This window comes from Giraffa tippelskirchi, chromosome 1, assembly GCF_054371585.1.
Source record: "Giraffa tippelskirchi isolate mGirTip1 chromosome 1, T2T-mGirTip1v1.2.pri, whole genome shotgun sequence".
NCBI classification, from domain to species: domain Eukaryota; kingdom Metazoa; phylum Chordata; class Mammalia; order Artiodactyla; family Giraffidae; genus Giraffa; species Giraffa tippelskirchi.
Window position 1 is genome coordinate 201737204 of NC_137275.1, and position 15991 is coordinate 201753194.

The 15991-nt window shown below is 39.6% G+C and overlaps 1 protein-coding gene across 7 annotated transcripts in view; it reads left to right on the top strand.

The window, feature by feature from the left end:
• SPTLC1 (serine palmitoyltransferase long chain base subunit 1) overlaps positions 1-15991 on the top strand; it is an 88437-nt gene that overhangs the window by 61874 nt on the left and 10572 nt on the right. For 4 of the 7 annotated variants that reach the window (XR_014063560.1, XR_014063554.1, XR_014063548.1 and 1 more), the window contains 2 exons: positions 372-555; positions 4552-4751. Coding sequence is in view for 2 of the 7 variants with exons in the window: in XM_081524366.1 (XP_081380492.1) it covers positions 372-465 (94 nt within the window). In the remaining 5 variants the exon portion in view is untranslated. Of the gene's footprint in view, positions 1-371; positions 1668-4551; positions 4752-4886; positions 5651-15991 lie in introns of those variants that run through there. The other 3 variants (XM_081524366.1, XM_081524371.1, XR_014063566.1) reach the window with 2 other exon arrangements.

Here is a 15991-nt window from a genome sequence, read left to right on the forward strand (position 1 = left end):
AACAACTGCACACTCATTAATTTGAGAAATGTTGACTTCCTGCTTTGAACCTGGTACTGCTTACCGTGGTAGATTTAAAGCATAGAGTTTCCTGTCACCCCTAGCAGAGCCCCACTGCAAGGTTACCTTGACCAGATCACTAGTAGTCCAGGGAGGAACAGCCACTCCTGTAAGTGGCAGTCAATACTTCGCAGTTCGCAGGACACAAGGTCCCTGCCACAACTGCTCAGCCCTGCCGGGGCAGTGAGAAAGTGGCTGTGGACAGTAGGCTGTGTTCCAGTAGAAGAGCTTTATGCACAAAAACAGATGGCCGCTGACCTTTTGTGTAGACTCTCATTTGACTGTCTTTTGTATCCCTTATTGTTTCTCAGCATTAGGGTTGTGGTCACAGTGGAACAAACAGAAGAGGACCTGGAGAAAGCTGCGTCCACGATCAGTGAGGTGACCCAGACTGTGCTGCTTTAGTCTGGGGGTTGGTGGCCACTCAACACGCAACACTCAGGCCTCAGAACCACGGCCGAGCGAGCAGAGGGTGCCTTGCAGTTACCCGATAAGGTGTCTCTAGACGTTGTGGATGTCAGTGTGTTGTGTGACCATGAGATGGATGCTGGTGACTTTTTAAAGGAAAACATCTGAAAACCCAAAATCTAATTTTTTTGTTTTAAAGGAAAAGCTAATGACAGCATCTAACTGACACTTAAATTGTGCTATTTAGTACTATTTGTCTAAATTATTAGACAAAATTGTCTGTACCAGTAAAGCTTAGAGGCACTTCAGCATATATGATACAAAATGTACTGAAGATCTAATCCAACCACATCTTTTTCAGACTTTGTCATGTGAAGCTCAGTGGTGGCTAATATATAAAGAAACACTTTTGTGTGATTATTATAAACTTTTCATTATATTTGGATCCTAGAATTTTTATATACACTAAATACTGATGTTGCACCATTTCTAACATTGAATCTTATCATCCCTAACCAGAGAACAGTCATTATACTTCCTAGGTGAGCAATAATTTACATAAATACTATTTTATTTTAGTATAATTGACCTTTATATTTATTCTGTGTTGAGTTCTAATCTGTTTTCTGAAGAGGGTTACTGTGATCATCCCAAAATAGAAATCAAGTCCTTGATGTTTTAGAATATCTTGAATGTATTCTTTTTTGTATAGTGGGTTTGCCTAGGGACATATAACCATGGGCTTTTTCTAAGCTAAAGAAAATGAGACCTTTATTTCTTCTCAGCTTAAAGAATTCCAGATATCTGAAAAAGATGTGAAAGCACTGAAAATAAAATTTTTAATCCGTGCTTTAGGTATCTGTTTTTCTCTTTAGCAGACCAAGTTGGGTGATATAAATGTTTGTGATATGTGCCACAAGATAATGCATAGATATTACATTATTATTCCTTCTCTTGTTAAAGGGAAAGGAATAAAATTATATTGAAAATATCATTTTTATAGTATATGTTCATATTAACAAATGGTCCGCAACATCTTTTTAGATAACATATATTTTTTAATGTTTAGTTTCTATTTTGCTTGAGGTATTTTGTACATATGTGCCTTGTGATTGCTGCTGCTTTAAAAGATACAGTACTCTGGGGGATGAATCTGTTCTGTTTTGTTTTTTAATTAAATAAACCTACATTCCTGATAATCAGTCTATTTGCATATGTAATATATTCCAACAGAATGGTCTCTTAATTTTAAATTCTGCAGACCTAGGGTGGTAGTCTGTGTGTGTGAGTGTGTATGTGTGTTAACGGGGGTGTTTAATTCCTTAATGCCTTTCTTCAATATATAGTATCAGAAATTTCATTGGTTCATACTGATTTAAGCCTTGGCCCCTTAGGACTACAAAAATACAAGACCTGTTCTTTTTATAAGCGGATTAAGATTGTAACCTTTCAAAGTCAAAATTGCAATATCTAGATTTTTATTGCTACTTTTAAAAAATGATTGGAAGTTCCTGGAAAAAAAAGATGGAGCAGCACATATTATTTAACTTCAATCCTTGAGACACATCCACATGAACCAAAAACAAGCCTAAATTAAAGCCATAGAGTGACCACAATCCAGTGATACACACCACAGAAAAATACCTGTTAGAGACAAAAAAATGGTATAAAACAAGCGAAACGTTGAGGAAACAATATCTCACATCTAAAGCAGGATGCAGATTGCTGTTTGAGAAACAGTGAGAGGGTTCTAAAGTGCTCTGTCAGTGGTCCTCTGTTTAGAAAGGCAGTGACTAGGTGAGCAGCATGGAAAGCTTTTGGAGCAGATTCCCACTCAGCAGTTGCCTCCAGAGGAGGAAGAAGCCATACACAACTGCTCCCTTTTTGTTGTCTATAGGAGACTCCAGCTCAGGGAAAGTGAGACTTCTAGTCAGGTGAGGAAAAATGGACCATATGCCTAAATATAAAGATAAAACTACAAAACTTCTAAGAAAAAGCACAGAAGGAAATACTTCAAATCTTTGGTTAAGCAAACATAGATATAATATCAAAAGTATAAGCCATAAAAGAAAAAAATAAGTAAATTAAGCTTCATTAATTTTTTTTGTTTAATTTGCTCTTCAGAAGACAGCTTGAAAGACATAAGATAAGCCACAGACTGTGAGAAAATATTTGCCAGTTTAGATATGTATCCATAAAGAATGTAAAGAGCACAACTCCAAAATAAGAAATGAAAAAGTATAATTTTAGAATGGTGAAAGACTGGACATTTCACCAAGAGAGACATTCAAATATCTAAACTCATGAAAACATATTTGATCATTTTTGTCATCAGAGGAATGCAAATTAAAACTACAATGAGATACCATTACACGCTCACTAGAATGACTATAATCAAACAGATAGATAATACCTAATGTCATCAAGATATGGAAAATTGGAAACCCCACGCATAGCTGGTGGAAAGGTAAAATGGTACAACTATTTTGGAAAACAGTTTGGTGGCTTCTTCAGTTTAACATAAATTTGCCATGCGTGTGTGCATGCTCAGTTGCTTCAGTCATGTCCAACTCTTTGTGACCCTATGAACTGCAGCCTGCCGGGTTCCTCTGTTCATGGCTTCTCCAGACAAGAATACTGGATGGGTAGCCGTTCTCTCCCAACCCAGGGATCAAACCTGCATCCCTGACATTTCTGCATTGGCAGGCAGGTTTTTTTTTTTTTTACCACTGGCACCACCTGGGAAGCGCTGTTCATAATGGGCATAAATCAATCCAAATGTCTGCCGGCTGATGATTGAATAAACAAAGTGGTATATTCATAAAATGGAATACAAGTTAGCAGTAACAAGAAGTCGCAAAAAAAGTTTTTTTGGTAAGTGAAAAAAACAGATGAAAACGACCATGAAATTATGTAATTCTATGCATACTCAATGTCCAGAGAAAGCTAATAGAAAAAGTTAGTGGTTGTCTGCAACTGGGGGTGAGGTTGAGATTGACTGATGAAGACTTACCAGCACAGGGGACCTTCACAGGAGATGTTCTAAAATAGGATTGAGGTGATGAACGCACAACTCTGAATATACTAGAAACCATTGAAGCAAGGAGATCAAACCAGTCAATCCTAAAGTAAATCAATCCTGAATATTCATAGGAAGGACTGTTGCTGAAGCTCAAATACTTTGGCCATCTGATGCGAAGCCAATTCATTGGAAAAGACCCTGATGCTGGGGAAGGTTGAGGGCAGGAGAAGTAGGCAACAGAGGATGAGATGGTTGGATGGCATCACTGATTGAAGGGACATGAGTTTGAACAAACTCCAGGAGTTAGTGAAGGACAGGGAACCCTGGCGTTCTGCAGTCCATGGGGTCACAAAGAGTCGGACACAACCTGGTGACTGAACAACAGCAATACTGAACCAAGTACAAATCTGTGATAACGAACATAATTACTAATCAATTGACTCTTCCAGTCATTTCAGCAAATGGGTTCTTATCTTTGTTGTCCCTGATGAACATCTGGAAGTCCACCACGTGGATGGGGTGGCAGGTTTCAGCCCCAGAGGACTGTATGCCAAAATAGAGCAGGAGGCAGCCCAAGGCTAATTTGAAAGCAGAACAAGGTCTGGTCCTAGCTTATCTGCTCAGTAGCCATGAGTCCTTGGACAAGACCCGACTCCTCACTGAACAAGTTCTTTATGAAATAGAGTTGGGCTGACGGACCATATTTGAATTATCTTAAATCCTCCTGCTGCCACAGTGTTTCCCAAGCCAAGGGGGAAAATTCTCTTTGGCTCCAGAGAGACCTCTGTCACTGAGGAAGAACTACCTGTGCACACTTTTCCCACAGGGAATGTGACTCACACCAATCAGTATCCTATTTTGATGAAAATGCACAAGCCAGAAAACTTCAAAGATTGGGTTCCATTCCCCTGATTGTTGCTGCTTACCCTCCGAGTGATTCTGTCCCCCCAAACCCCAAGCCATCTCTCCCCTGCTTAATGGCATCCGAGAATTTCCCTGGAGGCACTCCCGGTGCTGCGCATCACCTGAGGCCCCCTTTTCCTCTCACGTTTATTCCGCAGACTGCAACATCTGAGGAGGCCGCCAAGGGTTCCATGGACAGTGCAGAGGATGCCCCAGAGTCTGGACACCTAGAAGGACCAGCATCACCACCTGCCATCCGTGTGAACCTGGACAGTGACTTAAACTGACTGTGCCTTGTTTCTCCATCTGTAAAATAGAGTAATTGTGCCGCAGCCCATAGAGCCATTGTGAGAATTAGGTAAGACGATACATGCAAATACTTTAAATTGCACTTGATGTGTACTGAGTACAAAATATATGTTGTTATTAATGATAATAACTGCGACAAGTTGGCAAAAAGTTTGCCTATCTTCCCTCTTACGTGTTCCAATAGGAAGTCATTCCAGAAGGACTTGGGACTCACACAACATCCAGGTCTGTGATTTTTTTTTCCTGCAACTGGTTTACAGAAGCCACTCCAAATATTGAAGATTTCCAAGAAAAGTATTTCTGCCGCCTAATTCACATGCATGGCTTAGAACTAGCTTCCTACACGTTCTGTCGAGACTCCAGATCTGGCAGGCAGTTCCAGGCCCACCCCTCATCTCCCGCACAGGGACTGACAGAAACCTGAGAAACTGAGTGCCCCACCCATCCTGGCGACTAGAGCTGAAGAGAGAGACCCTCTGTTCAAACTCCCAGTGTGTTTCTTCAGTCACTGATGGCACCGAAAGTGAAAGGCGGATCAAGTATCCTATGTTGTTTGGTTTCCCAGCTCCTTCCAGATAAGAAAGACTTGTATGTGCAGCTCAGCCCTTCCTCAGCTCACAAGCTCAGAACTAGTAAGTGAGATCTGGAGGCCAGGCCTCCCAATAGGCTGCCTCATGCAGGCAGGCCTGTATCCTTCGCCAGGATGATCAGAGATGTCTCTGTGTCTGAGCATCCTGATGCTGCTGCTGCTGAGCTGAGCTGAGTTAGGACAGCTTCAGGGCCTCAGACCTGCAGGTGATACATCATTCTGTATGGCTGTCACAACTGCCTCTTCCATATTCTTGATTTCTTTCATTCAAGTGAAGAGGAAACCCTCATTCACCTTGTGCTTTCGACACACAGTCTCTGCTTAGAGCTGAGCAATAAAGGGATTTGTGAGTGCTCGTGGCCCGTGGTTGTTCCACATCTGTTTCCTGTCCCTTAGTATCTGAGTGGCCTCCTGACTCGTCTGACTCCCCAGCTTAAACGGACATGCAAAGTCCTTATTCTTCATCCCTGAGGATGAGGAACCTTGCTTTCTTGTTTACAGTTTTTAAATTACACAAGTGATTATATGTTCAAATTAAACATCCAAAAAATAAGGCATGAAGAATAAAACTTGAAAATCCTACTTCCACCCAATTCTACTCCCCAGGGGTAACTCTTATTCAAAGTTTGTTGGACATCCTCCGGAAACGATTTCTATTTGCATGCATACCTATATTCAAGTGGATTTTTAAAAGCACAGGACAACTGCATAGTTCTTGTTATGACTTAAGGTAGGAATTTTTCTGTAACGGCACCTCATTCCATTTACTTTGGGCAGAGTATTCTGTAGTTTGAATGTGTCACAATTTATTTAACTAGTTTTCTTTTTGTAGACATTTCAATTTCTTATTTTTCTCCTATGGCAAACAATGTTGAACATCCTCAGACGTGTAACAATGTGTCTCTGTGGAATTTCCATGATGTGGACTTCTAAAACTGGAATCTTGAGCCCAGGTGTTTGCAAAATCTTTCTTTGTATAAATACCAGCAAATAGTTTTATCAGGTATCTATGTGACAAGTTTTCTGTTTTCTTGCTGTTCTTGTGTTATTTTTCTCTTTACAGTTGTTTCAGATTTTTATGCTGTCATATTTCCAAGTCTCTTCCATATGGCCTAGAAATTTTGCCTTGCTAAAAAGAGGTGTCCCCACTCCAGAATTACAAGAAAGTTATCCAGTTCGGTTCAGTTCAGTCGCTCAGTCGTTTCCGACTCTATGCAACCCCATGAATCGCAGCACACAAGGCCTCCCTGTCCATCACCAACTCCCGGAGTCTACTCAAACCCATGCCCATCGAGTCGGTGATGCCATCCAGCCATCTCATCCTCTGTCGTCCCCTTCTCCTGCCCCCAATCCTTCCCAGCATTAGGATCTTTTCTAATGAGTCAACTCTTCGCATGAGGTGGCCAAAGTATTGGAGTTTCAGCTTCAACATCAGTCCTTCCAATGAACACCCAGGACCGATCTCCTTTAGGATGGACTGGTTGGATCTCCTTGCAGTCCAAGGGACTCTCAAGAGTCTTCTCCAACACCACAGTTCAAAAGCATCAATTCTTCAGCGCTCAGCTTTCTTCACCGTCCAACTCTCACATCCATACATGACTGCTGGAAAAACCATAGCCTTGACTAGACGGACCTTTGTTGGCAAAGTAATGTCTCTGCTTTTAAATATGCTATCTAGGTTGGTCATAACTTTCCTTCCAAGGAGTAAGCGTCTTTTAATTTCATGGCTGCAAGCACCATCTGCAGTGATTTTGGAGCCCAAAAAAATAAAGTCAGCCACTGTTTCCACTGTTTCCCTATCTATTTGCCATGAAGTGATGGGACCGGATGCCATGATCTTAGTTTTCTGAATGTTGAGCTTGAAGCCAACATTTTCACTCTCCTCTTCCACTTTCATCAAGAGGCTGTTTAGTTCTTCTTCACTTTCTGCCATAAGGGTGGTGTCATCTGCATATCTGAGGTTATTGATATTTCTCCCAGCAATCTTGATTCCAGCTTGTGCTTCCTCCAGCCCAGCGTTTCTCATGATGTACTCTGCATATAAGTTAAATAAGCAGGGTGACAATATACAGCCTTGACATACTCCTTTTCCTATTTGGAACCAGTCTGTTGTTCCATGTCCAGTTTTTTGTTTTTTTTTTTCATTTTTGTGATTGCTTTGGGAGTATCTTTTTTTTTTTTTAATAAATTTATTTATTTTAGTTGGGGGCTAATTACTTTACAATATTGTAGTAGTTTTTGCCATACATTGACATGAATCAGCCATGGGTTTACATGTGTTCCCCATCCTGAACCCCCCTCCCACTTCCCTCCCCATCCCATCCCTCTGGGTCATCCCATTGCCCCAGCCCTGAGCATTTGTCTCATGCATCGAACACCATGTCCAGTTCTAACTGTTGCTTCCTGACCTGCATACAGGTTTCTCAAGAGGCAGGTCAGATGGTCTGGTAATCCCATCTCTTGAAGAATTTTCCACAGTTTATTGTGATCCACACAGTCAAAGGCTTTGGCATAGTCAATAAAGCAGAAATAGATGTTTTTCTGGAACTCTCTTGCTTTTTCGATGATCCAGTGGATATTTGCAATTTGATCTCTGGTTCCTCTGCCTTTTCTAAACCAGCTTGAACATCTGGCAGTTCACGGTTCACATATTGCTGAAGCCTGGCTTGGAGAATTTTGAGCATTACTTTACTAGCGTGTGAGATGAGTGCAGTTTTGTGGTAGTTTGAGCATTCTTTGGCATTGCCTTTCTTTGGGATTGGAATGAAAACTGACCTTTTCCAGTTCTGTGGCCACTGCTGAGTTTTCCAAATTTGCTGGCATATTGAGTGCTGCACTTTCACAGCATCATCTTTGAGGATTTGAAATAGCTCAACTGGAATTCCATCACCTCCACTAGCTTTGTTCGTAGTGATGCTTTCTAAGGCCTACTTGCCTTCACATTCCAGGATGTCTGGCTCTAGGTGAGTGATCACACCATCGTGATTGTCTGGGTCATGAAGATCTTTTTTGTACAGTTCTTCTGTGTATTCTTGCCACCTCTTCTTAATATCTTCTGCTTCTGTTAGGTCCATACCATTTCTGTCCTTTATCGAGCCCATCTTTGCATGAAATGTTCCCTTGGTATCTCTAATTTTCTTGAAGAGATCTCTAGTCTTTCCCAATCTGTTGTTTTCCTCTATTTCTTTGCACTGATCGCTGAGGAAGGCTTTCTTATCTCTCCTTGCTATTCTTTGGAACTCTGCATTCAAACCTTCAAATACTTCTTCCTATGGATCAATAGCTGCTGTGTGAGCATGTTTGTCTCATCTTGGCCAACATCAGAACACTGCAACTATTGTTGATTTCTGATATGTGTTCCTGTCTGGTAGAACAAGTCTCCTATCTTTCTCTAGTTCAAAATCTGCTTTGACATTCTTGCAATTTTTCTCTTCCAGAAGACTGTAAGATTCAGGTTACCATATTTTAAAATCAGAGTGGTTGTGTCTGCATCATACTGCCTTCAAACATGTTGACAGAGACCTTTATTGTCTGGGGTACAAACTGCTTGGTGACATCAAATGCTCCACACAGCTATGTTAATGGAAACCTCTTCTGAACATGCTAGGTTAGAAGGTCTGCAGGAAAAAACTATATTTACTCATCTTTGTCCCCCCTGCCCCTTGTATCAGTGCAACCATGTCCTCATTGACACAATAAACATTGAGTGAATACATTCTAAGACAAGAGCAGTAAGCTCTTGGTATAGACTCATTGCATTGGCTCTTCCTCACAGGCACGTATGTGCATGCATGCTAAGTCGCTTCAGTCGTGTCCGGCTCTGCGACCCTATGGACCATAGCCCACCAGGCTCATCTATCCATGGGATTCTCCAGGCAAGAATACTGGAGTGGATTGCCATGCCCTTCTCCAGGGGATCTTCCCGACCTGGGATAGAACCTGAGTGTCTTATGTCTCCTGCGTTGGCAGGCAGGTTCTTTACCACTAGCATCACTTGGAAAGTCATAGCCATGTACAACCCTGAACAAATAGCTTTATTCTATGATAGTTGGCTTTCTCATCAGTAGTATGGCCACAGTCTTACGAGTTTTGCCTACCTCGCAGGGTGATTCTAGAACTAAATGAGTACCATGCAGTGCCAGAGCACTAGGAAAATGAGGTAAAGTAAAACGTCATGTCTAACAAAACGAAAAAGAGAGCAGGGTGGAAAGATGGGTAAAAGCTAGACAAGAAATTAAAATATTCTGCTTCAACTGTCTGCTATACTTCCCTCAGCCACTCACAAAAAACTTGAGAAGAAGTGAGAGGTACTTCTCAGGATCCTCAGAAGCTTTAGGGAGCAGCCTGAGACCTGGGGGAGTAAAACACCTCCTCAAATGATGGCTGAATCTCTGCTTCAGACATCTGACAAGGAATTCCCTGGTAGCACAATGAATAAGAATCCGCCTGCCAACACAGGGGACAAGGGTTCGATCCCTGGTCAAGAAAAACTCCACATGCTGCGGAGCAACTAAGCCCATGTGCCACAATTACTGAGCCCACGCTCTAGAGCCCATGAACCACAACTACTGAGTCTGCGTGCCACAGCAGCTGAGCCTACATGCCTAGAGCCTGCACTCTGCCACAAGAGCAACCACCACATTGAGAAGCCTGTGCACCGTAACTAGAGTAGCTCCCTCTCACTGCAACTGGAGAAAGCCTATGCAAAGCAACAAAGATCCAGAGCAGCTGAAAATAAATAAATATTATAAATAAATCAAACATGTGACAAAATCCCACTAGAGTGTACAGAACCCAGACCCAACAACATCCCCTCCTTCTTTCCTTGTGCTTACCAGGGAAAAGACCCTGAAAAGGCCAGAAGGCTCTTTCTTGGCCTTCTGGTTGTCAGAAAGGCCTTCTGGTTGTCAGAAATCAGACCAAGGAAAACAGTGATCCTTAATTGAAGGCTTACAATGTACCAGATTCTGTTCTAACCTCTTTTTCATCCTCAAGGAAACCCTGTGAGGTGGGGATTATTGGCTTCATGTTTTATGGTTGAGAAAGTTGAGATACAGACATGTGCAGTGACTTGCCCATCATCACACAGCCAGAAAGAGGTAGAATCTAGATAGAATCCAGGTATTTGGATTCCAACATCTAGGCGCCCGTACATCAAATCACACATCTTTTCATGTAAGATCACATTTTCATTGTGCTCTCTCTCTTGGTGATATGTGTCTAAGGATCCTAAGGATCTTAGGTGCCCGTCTCACTGATACATGTTTATCTCCAGAGTAAGGTGTCTGGAGTGATGTTCAGCTGATATTAATTCAAATTCAAAAGGAAAATGCTTTGGAAACAATAAAGTACTTTAGAAATAAAATATTTATTTAGTTTACAAATCACTGTGCTGTACACCTGAAACTAACACTATATTGTAAATCAACTAAACTTCAATTTTAAAAATTAATTTTTGAAAAAGACTTCTGTATCCTAATTCCAAGAATCTGTTAATGCTTCAAATTATTTTGGAAAAAAAGCATGAGGGGGAGGTACCTAAGTCCAATGATAAGTATCTTCAGAAGAGAGACACAGGGGAGATGAGACAGAAGACATGAAGACAGCAGCAGAGATCAGAGTGATGCAGCTACAGGCCAAGGAATACTAGGGATGACCAACAGCTGCCAGAAGTTAGTGATCTCCCCCCAGGGCCTCTGGAGGAAGTGCAGACCTGCCAACATCTTGCTTTTGGACTCGGGCCTCCAGAACTCTGAGAGAATAAATTACCATTGTTTTATTGCCCCACCCCAAAGATTTTTGGTTTGTATTTGTATATCAAAGCTTCTATAATCAAAGCTATGGTTTTTCCAGTAGTCATGTGTGGATGTGACATTTGGACTGTAAAGAAAGCTGAGTGCCAAAGAATTGATGCTTTTGAACTGTGGTATTGGAGAAAACTCTTGAGAGTCCCTTAGACTGTAAGATCAAACCAGTCAATCCTAAAGGAAACCAGTCCTGAATATTCATTGGAAAGGCCGATGCTGAAGCTGAAACGCCAATACTTTGCCCACCTGATGTGAAGAATTGACTCCTTGGAAAAGACCCTGATGCTGGGAAAGATTGAAAGCAGGAGGAGAAGGGGACGACAGAGAATGAGATGGTTGGATGGCATCACCGACGTGATGGACATGAGTTTGAGCAAGCTCTGGGAGTTGGTGATGGACAGGGAAGCCTGGCATGCTGCAGTCCATGGGGTTGCAAAGAGTAGGACATGACTGAGCGACTGAACTGAACTGATTTCTATACACTCTAACTTTTGCATGTCATACCTATTTCATTTGCAATCTAATTTTCTCTGCTCAATGTATTTTTGTGTTCTTGTGATATCCCAGAAATGTCTTTAAAACATGATATATTTAATTGCTATATAAGATTTATTAGACCTGTTTTTTATTTGTCAAACACTTATCCTTACCTAGTTAAATCCTTCTATTTTGTAAACAGTATGTTGCCATCATTTTTGAAATTATTTAAAAATTTTTGTTCTTATGCAGCATTTTCAGTATAATTATTACTGACTAGGTTACTCTAAGTGAGACATTTCCTTTAACTTTTTGAAAGATATGGATGAGGCTATTTGACATTAGTTCTTTTTATTTTAAAACTTAAAAATCAAATTATATTGAAGGATTTCTACCCCAACTGTTTCCACCTTCAGCCACGCTCTCAAGAGGCAGTCCTCTTAAACCTTTTCCTCTTTATTTCTTCTAGAGAACCAAGCATTTGTCTAAATAATGTTATGCCCCATTTCCTCATTTTCAGCCTTCATTAAGATCTCCTATCTTGAAAATATTCTCTACATATCTTTTCCTCATTTCTCTATTTGAATTACTACCTTCCACTTGTTTATTCTTCTAGGAGTTCTTAGTTTACACCAAGTAATAAACCCTTATAATTTCATGCAGTTGCATTACTGTCATCTATATCTTAGCTGCCTGCATTTTGATATAATGAAAGCTATTGATTTCTTTTTCCCTTACCGTTTGTGCTTTTGAACTGTAGTTAAGGACTTTTCAACATTCTTAGCTCTCTACTGATTTCAGATCTTTATCTTTCATATTTAGGTCTTTAATCCATCTGAAGTCTAACCCTGTATCAGGATTAGGTAGGAGTCCAGTTTCATTTTTATTCTTCTTCATATGGTGAGATTGTTTTCCCAAATCAGTCACTAAGCGATCTATTGTTTTCCCCTTAAATTTATTTTTATACTTTATCTTATATTAAGTCTCATACAAGCAAGTGTCAGTCTTTAAGTTATTATGTTCCTTTGGTGTTTTCATCTGTTCTCATGCCAATTTCACTGTCTTGATTAAATTATAGTCTTTTAGCCTACCTTAATATTTGACAGGACACATTCACCCTTTGTTTTCTCTGAAATTGAATTCACCATTCATAGGTTTTTATTCCTTCATATATGTTTTCAAGTAAATTTAGTTGAGTTCTTCAAAATATCCAAGTGGAATTGTCTGATATTGCATTTCATTCATAGATTAATTTAGGAAGAATCAATATCTTACAGTATTGAATTGTTCTGTCTAAGAGAATGGGATGTCTTTGTATTTATTCAGATCTTCAATCTCCTTTGAGTTTTTAAGTTTTCCCATTGAGGGATTTTTGGTGTCTTGGATATTTTTTACTTTTAGTTATTGTAATTTGTATTTTACTTTTATTATCTTTCTAGTCAATTATTGCTGGTGTAGAGAAAGCACTGATTTTTGTAAGTTTATCTGGAAAACTTGCTGAATCATTTGTTGAATATTTTGTTTTTTCTAGGTAGATTATACTTTTTATTTCTTTTTCTTTTGTTATAGCATTGTCCAGGATCTCCAAAACAAGATTAAATGGTGGCAGTAGTAGTGGGCATATTTACCTTGTAATTGATCATAAAATGAGTTGGAAAGTGTTCTCTCCTCTTCTTTTACCGAAAGAGATTTTATAAAAATTAGTATTAATTCCTTAAATGTTTGGAGAAATTCTCTATTTGAAAATATCTGAAACCCGGGGATTTCTTTTTCAGGAAACTGTATTACAAATTCTATTTCTTTAACAGATATTCATATATCTGTTTTATCTTGCTTAGTTTTGCTAGTATGTGATTTTCAAGGAATTGGTCTTCTAAGCTGTCAAATTTATGAGGATTGAGTTGTTTGTAGTATTTACTTGTTATCATTTTAATGCCTGCAGGATCTGCTGTGATACCCTTCTTTCATGTTGACATTGGTGATTTGTATAATCTCTTTTTTTTTATCTTTGTCAAGAAGTTTGCCAATTTTATTGATTTTTTTGACAAATGAATTTTTGTTTCATTAATTTTCTCTCTTGCTTTTATTTTCATTGACTTCTGCCTTTTGTTTGTTTTGTTCCTTCTGTTTTCTTTTTGTTGTTGTTTTCTTCTTTTCTTTTTCCAGTCTCTTGAGCTAGAAACTCAGATTATTGATATATTGTCTTTTTCTAACGTAAAGATTTAGTGCTATAAATCTCCCCTCTCAGCCCTTCTTTAAATAAACCATACAAACTTTGATATGTTGTATTTTTATTTCATTTATACAATTTTTAATTTTTATTTCAAAATTTATTTTGAAACTTCCTGTTTGACTTATGGATTATTTAAAAGTGTTTTAATTTCCAAGTATTTGGAAATTTCTCTGTTGTCTTTCAGTTGTTGACTTTTTATTTGATTTTCTTGTGGACAGAAAACATACACTGTATGATTTCAATTCTTTTAAATTCAGTATAGTTTGTTGTTTGACCTAGGAAGGACATGGTTGTCATGATGAATGTTCTATGAGCACATGAATAGAATGAGTATTCTGCTATTGTTGGGTGCAGTGTTCTATAAATGTCAGTTAGATCCACTAGGCTGATGGTCTTCTGTGTTCCTGTTGATTTTCTCTCTCATAGTTCTATCAAATACTATGAACTGCCAGATATAGAATTCATTGTTAGTTTTTCCCTTTTGTCTCTTGCAAAGTATTGTGCTACTAAGTTCTGGCTTGATGGTTTCAGATGAGAAATCAAGTCATTAATTTGGTCTTCCTGTGGAGTTAATACACCATTCCTCTATGATTGTTTTTAAGATTTTTTTAATTAATTAATTTTTTTGTTTTTAGTTTTTCATTAGATATTTAGTTCCATATCTGTTTCACAGATCCCTGAGGCACTGTTCATTTTTTTCAGTCTCTTTTTTGTTTTATTAATACTGTATGAACTCAATTGACCTACCTTAAGGTTCACAGATTCTAGCCACTGTCCTCTCTACTCTTCTACTGAGCTTACCCTTTGAGGGTTTTTTTTTTTCATATTGGCTATTATATTTTTCAGTTCTGTAATTTTCATATGGCTGTCTTTTGTAGTTTCTATTTTTTACTGAGATTTTCTATTTTTTCATTTGTTTTAAGAGAATTCATATTTGTTTATTGAAGCATTCGTATTATAACTTTTAAAATCCTTGTCAAATATTTCATTATTGGCATTTTTTTCTCATTTCAATATTGGAGGTTTTTTTCCTCATTAAAAGTGTTGGTTTCCTGGTTCTCGGTATGATGAGTGAAATTTTATTGTATCCTAGAAATTTTGGTTATTATATTAGGAGACTTTTAAGTGCTCTTTAAATCTATTTTATTAGACATTCACCCTTTTTAAGTTTAATGTCTAGGTTCTAGCCTATTTTTGTAGGCTATAGTTCCAGTGACCATTTAGTTTTCAGAGCCCTTGACGTTCTATTCTGGTCTGCTTCATTCTTTTGGCATTTATGTGGCTCTTGCTCAGTCCCTGCAGGTGCTGCCTGAAGGGGTGGAAGTTGCTTTCCTGGGTCACAAAGAGGTGAAAGGCCACCTTCAGCCAAGGGAGGTAGAGAGACTGAAGCCACTGGGCCTGGATCTTCTCATGCCATTGGGTGGAAAGCAGAGCCATGCTAGGCTGTGCTGATGCTGCCTGCAGTGGATCAGCCTACTCACCAGTACCCAGAGGAAGGGGTGTTGGTCAGTCCAGTGTGGCTTTGAGGGCAATTGGAGACCTCTCATATGCCCCTTGTGAAGTAGGAGTAGCACCCTCCACCCCATTTTGACTCTGTTGGGTTTCTCCTTTCTGATTCTTTGGCCAGTGCCTTTGTTTGTTTGCATGTCTATGTACATTAGTGTCGGAGAAGGCAATGGCAACTCACTCCAGTACTCTTACCTGGAAACTCCCATGCACGGCCGAGCCTGGTGTCAGGCTACAGTCCATGGGGTCGCTAAGAGTCAGACATGACTGAGCAACTTCACTTTCACTTTTCACTTTCATGCATTGGAGAAGGAAATGGCAACCCACTCCAGTATTCTTGCCTGGAGAATCCCAGGGACCAGGGAGCCTAGTGGGGTGCCATCTATGGGGTCGCACAGAGTCAGACACAACTGAAGTGTCTTAGAAGCAGCAGCAGCAGCAGTACATTAGTGTCTCCAGGTTTCAGGTCTCTCTGGCCCCATATGAGGCATATGAGAGATAAAGGAACTCACCACATCATCAGTCCTGAGTTCTCTAACTAGTCAACCTCTTCTTTCCAGCTTTCAGAATCCTATTCTTTTTTTTTTTTTTATAGAATCCTTTATTCTTGACTGTTGGATTATTTCCAAGCTATTTGATTGTTTGACAGTGAGGAGGATGAGGGATAAGTGAGCCTA